This window comes from Carica papaya, chromosome 2 (assembly GCF_054855325.1).
Source record: "Carica papaya isolate Zhongbai chromosome 2, ASM5485532v1, whole genome shotgun sequence".
Lineage (NCBI taxonomy): Eukaryota > Viridiplantae > Streptophyta > Magnoliopsida > Brassicales > Caricaceae > Carica > Carica papaya.
In genome coordinates this window covers 13,294,037-13,302,499 of record NC_142310.1, presented here as the reverse complement: position 1 = coordinate 13,302,499, position 8,463 = coordinate 13,294,037, and the positions used below count along the sequence as shown (strand labels likewise).

General features: G+C 38.2%; 1 protein-coding gene across 1 annotated transcript; it reads right to left on the bottom strand.

Annotated features, from left to right (window-relative positions):
- Positions 1 to 4,373: 4,373 nt before the first annotated feature.
- On the bottom strand, positions 4,374 to 6,250 carry LOC148268782 (uncharacterized). The gene is made up of 5 exons (XM_088212063.1): positions 6,192 to 6,250; positions 5,798 to 5,986; positions 5,527 to 5,653; positions 5,239 to 5,373; positions 4,374 to 4,508 (listed from the first exon to the last, which is right to left on the bottom strand). Exons 1-5 carry the CDS (start codon positions 6,248 to 6,250, stop codon positions 4,374 to 4,376), a joined length of 645 nt encoding a protein of 214 aa, XP_088068189.1.
- Positions 6,251 to 8,463: the final 2,213 nt, after the last annotated feature.

Genomic DNA, 8,463 nt, shown 5'->3' with positions numbered 1-8,463 from the left:
TTATTTGAGACAGTTTTGAGCACCAAAGTGTCGAGAAGGATCTCAACTCACGACTATCTCGCGACTACTTGTGCATAGTAGCCGCGCACATGAGCACAGGTCCCACTAAGTGTGCCAGCATGACGAAGGACCTAATGCTTGTGCATGCATGCAGAGGACCTACCAAGAATTGAGAGGCCTGCACATGTGAGGTGAGGAATGGGCATGCACAACACGTTGTGTCATGTTGCCCTATCAAGTGCGCGTGCATATACACACACTGCGCATGAGGCATGTCCCGACCTACTCATGCATGCAACATAGCTTGACTGAAGCACACCACTCATGCAGCTTGCAGTGTTATGCGACTTCTTGGACGTCAACGTGCCAAGCAAGCCGAGCAAGTTGGGCCCTCTACCTCATCTTTTGGGTGAAGGCCGAAAGGATTACCTTAATTGGGCCTCGGCCCGATAGGGGAATTCAATGGCCCAATTCAGGTTTATAGGCATCTAAATGGGCTGAATTTAAGGTGTAAGCCCTCAATCAGGCCATGTTGGACCTATGGGCCAAGATGGCCTTGATAAGGTTTAGTGGGCCCCACTGATTTCGGGAAAGGTTAATAAGCCTTTACAAGCCAGGGTAGTTAATGGACCCCCACCTAGTCTAGGTCGAGTATATTTGGCCCTTAGTGAAACAGGTCCATATTGATTCGGTTAATAGACCCCCACCGTGTCTAAGTCGTGTATGTTATACCTTTAGTGTGCTAGGTCGGTTAATGGACCCCACTAGATCCGAGTCAATTCGATTAATAGACCACCACCAGATTTAGGTTGGGTATATTAGGCCCTTAGTGGGTCGGGTCAGTCAATGGACCCTTATCAAGTTTAGGTTCATTTAACAGGCCCCGTTTGGGTTCGTGTTTGGACAGTAGACCCCCATTGGGTCTCAATTCAACTTTTTGGGCCTTAGTGGGCAAAAACAATTGGGATTAGGGTAGTTTAAGAAATTGGGAAACTAATGGATTTTAAGAACTGGTTTGACGAACCCAAAAGGCTGAAATGAATTATGTGAACTGTAATTCATAGTGTGATCTTGTAATAGTTAAGAACAACCAAAGGACTAAAATTTATTTTACCGTTATCACTGAGGGGTGATTGAATATGACTGTTATCGACCATTGGTGAACTACTCTTTGTGAATGGTACTAGCTTTCCCTTTAATAAGAGCAGATTGTGACTGATTATAGGGTTGCAGTGGTGAAGTACTGTTGTGATCATAGTCTCCAACCATACTACTATATATCATTGAACTATCTCCCATTCACAATCATATTTGAGGATTCCCTCTTCCCTTTGTTGATGTAGATTACATTGGTTTCGTCTAAAGATCTGTAAACACTGAAACTAAACTGAATAACTTAACTGGTATAGCTAGGACTGTTGTTTATGATTTTATGCTCTAGATAAGTCTTCCTTAGGTTCGTTATGTTTCTCAATGTTCCATCTTGCCATGCCATGTTTTCGAATGTTTTCTTGTATTAGATATGTTTCTCACTATTTCATCGTATTGCTTATGATTTGAGACTTGTATTCCAAAATGTATTTCAAGCAATTAAAAACATAATGTTTTCACCAATATTTTAAATAAACTTAATAATGCGACAGAATCTGTAATTGTCTCTGATGGTAAGTATTATTGATTGTAAAGGTAATGACATAAATTTAAAGAATAAATACAACCTTTCAAACTTTAGTAGTGTAGTTTAAATATTATTTTTCGTACTAAGTTTTATGAAATTCACCTCAATCAAATTCCTCCAGACAATGTGGATGGTGAGGAGTTGCTCCCCGAGCTGCCCCTTGAAGCTTGTTTGGATCCGTTTGTAGACTAATAGTTGATATTTGAATGCGTATGGATAATTTTACTCTGATAGACAATATTTTATAATGATAGAAGTAGCTAGAACAATGTTTGTATATATTTTTGTTAGCCAACTTCTTGACCTTAGATGCATATAAACATCATATTTTGTAAGGGATGAATTTTTCTTCTACTATATAACTCTTTTATGCACTCATATATGTTTTGTTACCGGACACTACTACCCAATCGGGTACCAGGATGTTGCACATTGGCTATCCTGAATGGTGGAATTTTTCAAAGAAACCACGAAAAAGGATTGTAGGAAAAGCTATGATGACATCGTCTAAGGAAGTTGAATCTAATAAGGAGGATAATTTGTAGCCTATAACAAATGTAGTCGCCTAGGTATTATCGATCTGGCAAATTTTTTTTTACAACTTCTAAGAATACAAGTTGGATTATTGATACAGGTGCATCTGATCATATGACTAGAGACCCTGGCTAGTTACAATCCATTCATTCATCTTCTCAATCCGTTAAATCTACAGCTAATGGGAGTACCTCTTCTATTACTAGAGAAGGATATTCCATTATATCTAGATATAGTCACTTTGGATACAATTCTTATTGTTACATCTCTTGAATATAACCTTTTATCTGTGAGCTAGATTACCTTATCCCTTGATTGCACAGTAATTTTTTTGCCTTCGTTTTCTATATTTCAAGATATTTTAACCTAAAAGATTCTTAGTTATGGTATTAAACAAGGCAAACTGACGCAGAAGGATATAGGGAGGATCAAATCAACTCCAGTAACCTTCACCAACGCATCCAATATAGAAACCTAACTACCTAATTAATCCCCCCTAATTGAGAATACACCCACTTAAATTACATGCATAAATAGAGAAAAGTGAAATAAAAATGAGGAAAAGAAATATGCCACATATTCACTGGACAAGTTGATCTCAGCTCCTCGACTCAATAAAACTTAAAAAAAAACTCACTATCTTTGAAGAACTTGAAGACTTTAAAAGAAATTAGCAAAGCTAATTCTTGAAGAAAACAAAAGCTTCAATTCTTATTATTCTCAATTGTGGATTTATAACCTATGGGTAAAGATTTTTATATAGATTTTTTCCAGGATAGTTCTAAACAAATATAAAGACTTGAAAGATAAAATTATATCCTAGAATAAATAATAAAATAATGATCTATGCCAATCCTAATCCAAAGAAACTAATTAATTAATTCTAAGGGATAGAAGTACATGAAAATAATATTAAATAAATTAATAAAATAACTACAAAATTATCCCATGTGAAATTTGGATTAAAGCACATTATAATTATGCAATTTAATGTAGAAGAGGAAGAAAGAAAGAAAAGAGTCCAAAAAGACTCACATAAGTGGTTGCCACGCGGGCAGCAGCTAGGCACATGGGTCAGTCCAAGAGGGACACACGGTCATGTCAGATGCATGTGCGAGTCGTGATGGATGGGTGGTTGGGTCATGTGCAGGTCTCGCGCAGGTCACACAGGCAGGGCTTTTGCTCGGATTGGATTCACGCACAGATCGGGCACTAGCATGCATCTGCCATGTTGGGCTTAGGCGTGCGCAAGTGCTGGGTGTGGACTGGCCTCTTGGGGCCGAAACATGCGCAGGCGCTGGTAGTGCGCCTAGCCTGCTGGGCCTCGGCGTGCACAAGCATTGGGCATGCGTCAGGCCTACTGGACTGGGGTGTGCACCTGGGTTGGAAGCCTCGAACGGGCATGGGCATTGGGTGCTCTACTCAGTGCTCACTTGCGCATGCTACACGGATATACGCATTATCTGCGAACAGGCTTGTGCGTGGAAGGGGTTTGGAGTTGTTCGTCTTCACGCTCGGCATGCTATGTCACACAGGCAGTGACCCTACACGTACGAGTGAACCGTTCTACACGTGCTGAAGAATCATGTGTGCCGCATGTGACGTCCACTGATTCTCTAAGTCAGAAAGTTTCTTGTGGGCCTCCTCCTGAGCTTCAATGGTGATTTCATCGCTTACCCATCTTTGCACCAAAAGATTGAAAATATTTTAGAATTTTTTGGCCTAGCTTTGAGTAATTGGTCTTAGGGGCAATTGAACCTAGTTTCCCATTGGTCTTAACTTATCGTGGACACTATCATCCTTTCCTTTATGAGACATTTTGTTATCCACATTTGTTTATGTATTCTATGTGCTTGGAATCACATCATCCCCCTTTCTTCAAAAATATTCGTTCTTGAATTTTCACTTACATCAAAAGGAATAAATCTAAAATATTAAAAGTGACAGACACTTCATACTCACCTGGTAGATCAATCTTGTATGTGTTATCATTGACACGTTCCAAGACTTGGAATGGTTCATCTCTTTGGGGATCTAGCTTTGATTTCTGCTGTTTGGGGAATCTTTCTTTCCTTATATGAACCCAAACTTAATCTCTTGGTTGAAACACAACTCGTTTCCTCCCTTTATTAGAATTACGGGCATAGGATTCATTTTGCCTTTATTTGTGTTGTCGTGTCTTCTCTTGTATGGTTTTGATAAGTTTGGCTCTTTGCTGACTATCTGTACTCTTAATTTTCTGTACAGGAATAGGGGTTAGATCTAATGGAGTTGAAGAATTAAAACCATAAACCACCTTGAAAGTCAAGAACCCGGTAGAAGTATGAATACTATGACTATAGGTAAGTTCTATCATAGGTAAACAATCCTCCTAAATCATCATGTTTCAAACAACTACGGCCCTTAATAGGGAACCTAAGATCCAATTAACCACCTTAATTTGACCATCGATCTGGGGGTGACATGTAGTAGAGAACAATAGCTTGGTCCCTAAATTTCTCGCAATACACACCAAAAGTGGCTAAGGAACTTGATATCCCTTTCACTCACTACTGTTTTAGGTATGCCATGAAGCCTTATGACATCCCTAAAAAATATATTCACAATATTTATTGCATCATTAATCTTGTGGCATGAGGTAAACCGATCTACTACAACAAATATGTTACCGTGGCCCCTCCTAATCCTAGGCAATTCTAGCATGAAATCTATAGAGATATCTATCCAAAGTGCCATAGATACAAGCAAAGGTGTATAAAGATCATGAGGTAGTACTCTAGACTTGGCTTGTCTACACATAATACACTAGCTACAAATGCGCTCAACATCCTTCATGTTGGGCTAATAGAAATGTTCATGTAAAATATCTAAAGTTTTGGCTACCTCGAAATGTCCTATGAGTCCCCCACTATGCTATCTTGTACTGACAATTCCCTAATTGAACAACTCAATGCACATGGTTTATTCTCCCTAAGAAGGAAGCCACCACACCTATGGTACTTTTAGAATACATAATGCTCACTTACAAGGTAAAAAGAGGAAAAATCCTTATCATCAGCATACATCTCCTTGATGTTCTCAAAACCTAAGAATTTAGAGCTTATAGTGGAAAGTAAAGCATACCTAAAAGACAATGCATCAGTGACGATATTATATTCTCCCTATTTATACTTAATCACATAGGGGAATGACTGTATGAACTCTACCCACTTAATGTGTCTACAGTTGAGCTTACCTTATCCCTTTAGGTGCTTAATGGACTCGTGATCAGTGTGAATCACAAATTTATTCTCTAGCAGATAGTCTTTCCATACCTCCAAAGACCTTACGAAGGCATACAACTTATCATAGATTAAGTAGTTTAACAGTGTGCCACTAAACTTTTCACTAAAATAGCCTATTGAGCGTCCTTCTTCCATTAGCATTGCTCCTATACCTATCCTTAAAATATTACATTCAAGTTCAAATATTTTATTAAAATCAGGTAAAGCAAGAATAGGTGCGAAACATTTTTTTTCCTTTAATAAGGTAAAAACAACTTTATGTTTTTCAATCCACATGAACTGGATATCGTCTTGAACTAACTTATTTAAGGGTGTCGCAATGGAACTGAAGTCTTTGACAAACTTAAGGTAGAAGCTAGCTAATCCATGGAAAATTCTTATCTCACTCGTGGTTATCGGCGTAGGCCATTCCCTAATGGCTTTTACCTTTTCTTCATCCACCTCAATGCCATGAGTACTCACTAAGAATCCTAGGAAGATCAATTTGTCACTGCAAAAGGTGTATTTCTTGGCATTAGCATACAATTGTTCCTTTTTAAGAACCTTAAGGACTGAACAAATATCTTAAACGTGGTCATCTAGGTTCTTGTTATAGATCAAGACATCATCAAAATACGCGACTACTAACTTCCTAAGGAATGGGCGTTGGACATGGTTCATAAGCCACACGAAGGTACTAGTTGCATTTAAAATACCAAAGGGCATTACTAGCCACTCGTACAAGCCATACTTTATCTTGAAGTTCATTTTCCATTTGTCGCGGGATTCATCCTAATTTGGTGATACCCACTTTTGAGATCAGTTTTTGTGAAAATGGTTGCTCCACTAAGCTACATGTCATCTAAATTGAGGAATAGGATACCTATACTTTACTGTATTGATGGCTCAGCAATTGACGCACATCCTCCAAGCACCAATTTTTTGTAATAGTAGGACAGGAACAACTCAAGGGCTCAAATTTTCCCTAATATATCCTTTCTCTAACAACTCTTCTACTTAGAATTGAAGTTAGTTTCCTTCAGGTTGCTCCTATAATCAGGCTAGTTAGGAATGGTGGATCCAGAGACAAAGTCAATTTGGTGTTCGATCCCTCGAATTGGTAGAAGATGATCCAGAATTTCCTCTAGTAGGACGTCCTCAAACTCCTGTAAGAGAGAGATAATGCTACTAAGCAAGGATGGGCCAAGATCAAATACATTCAAATAAGCCTCTCCATACCGTAATATGACAAGGCTTTTCTTCTCATAAATTGCTTACCTCACATGTCTTCCCCTCGCATAAAGATTCTCTTTTTTTCTCTTGCTCTCTTGATTTTACTGGGTCGGGTTTATTTTCCTCTTCTACCCCCGTATTCTCCTTTTTCTTCTCTCTCTCTAAATATTCCTCAAAAACCCTTTTCACTCTTATTTGATCCTCGTAACCTCCTATGGTGAGAGAGGTATGAGGATATGGGTAAGGTTATCCTTTAACAATGAATAGTGGTTAGTCCGACCATGGTATTGTACTAGCCTATCAAATTGCCAAGGTTTGCTAAGGATCACATAGCTGGCATGCATAGGTATAACGTCACAACATACCTCATCTTTGTACTTACCGATGGAGAAGGGTACCATGACTTACTTAGTTACCTTCATTTCACTACATTTGTTCAACCACTTTAGTCGATAGGGGTTGAGATGGACTATGCACGTCAATCCCAATTTTTCCATAAGCAGGGTGTTTGCCACATTGGTGTAGCTGCCTCCATCGGTGATCATATTACACACCTTGTCATTAACTAGGCATCGGGTGTGGAATATGTTCTTCCTTTATTTGTGGTCCTCGCTCTTGACTTACAAGTTGATAGTTCTTCGCAGAACAAGGGCACTACTCTAGCTCGAAGTCCCTGCAACAATTTGAGACATATCGAAGACCTACAAGAAAAGGTTAGTGAAAGCAAATAACTCTCCCTCACATTCACTTGTGTTTACCTTGCAGTCTCTCACTCTATAATTTCTCCTATCGAGTTGAGCGTTCAAAATTAAAATCACTTAGATGGGGATCTGCACGCTAGTCTTTATGACACAATAAATAACCATAAAGGAATTTGATTTCTACTAAAGCTCAAAAACAAGCACACAAAAGAAGGAATGGTATGCTTTTACTTACGGGTTAAACAACTAGCAATGATTAGCCACTTAATTTTAATTAAAAGTACTATAAAATGATGGAAAGGTAGATCACGAAGAAGACAAATGCAAACTGATGTGTAGGGATCCAATCACCCTGATGGGTATAACTAATTACGAGTGCATAGTAGTTAATTGTATGCAACGGAGTAATTTATTACAAATCCCTTACAAAAGATATGAATTCTAACTACATTTATAACTGGGGCCAGAAGTGATAACAAAATACAAAATATCAAAATACAAAAAAATACCATTTCTATCACTATGTAAAAGGACTCATCAGAGTGCGGGACAAGTCATACAATTAAAGGTTTATGGATCCATAGGATTCTAAAAGACTTCAAGGAGTAGGCCAATGATCGGTTCTCACAATCTTCTTCATCTAGAGAGGGGCATAGAAAGGGGTGAGTTCCATATACTCAGTAAGGAAAACAATATTTATATAACATCATAAGATTTTAAAAGTGATTAATTATGTTATCAACACTTACCATCGAGAGTCATGTCAGGGTCCTTTCTTAAATTATGAAAATAATTTATTTATTAAAAAAATATCAAATCTATCATGTCATGATCATATCAATCAAATCAATCATGCTGATAAAAGAAAAAATCAAACAAATTATTATATGCACAGTTTTTTGTGTCATTCTTCATGAAGTCATTCTAACTTTCATCTACTGAGGACAATGCGGATTCCCGACTACCCATGTGGAATGACCAATTCATTTTATTTATAACAACAATTTGTGGCTTGCTAAACCAACAACACATCTGTGGCTTGCCAAACCATGAT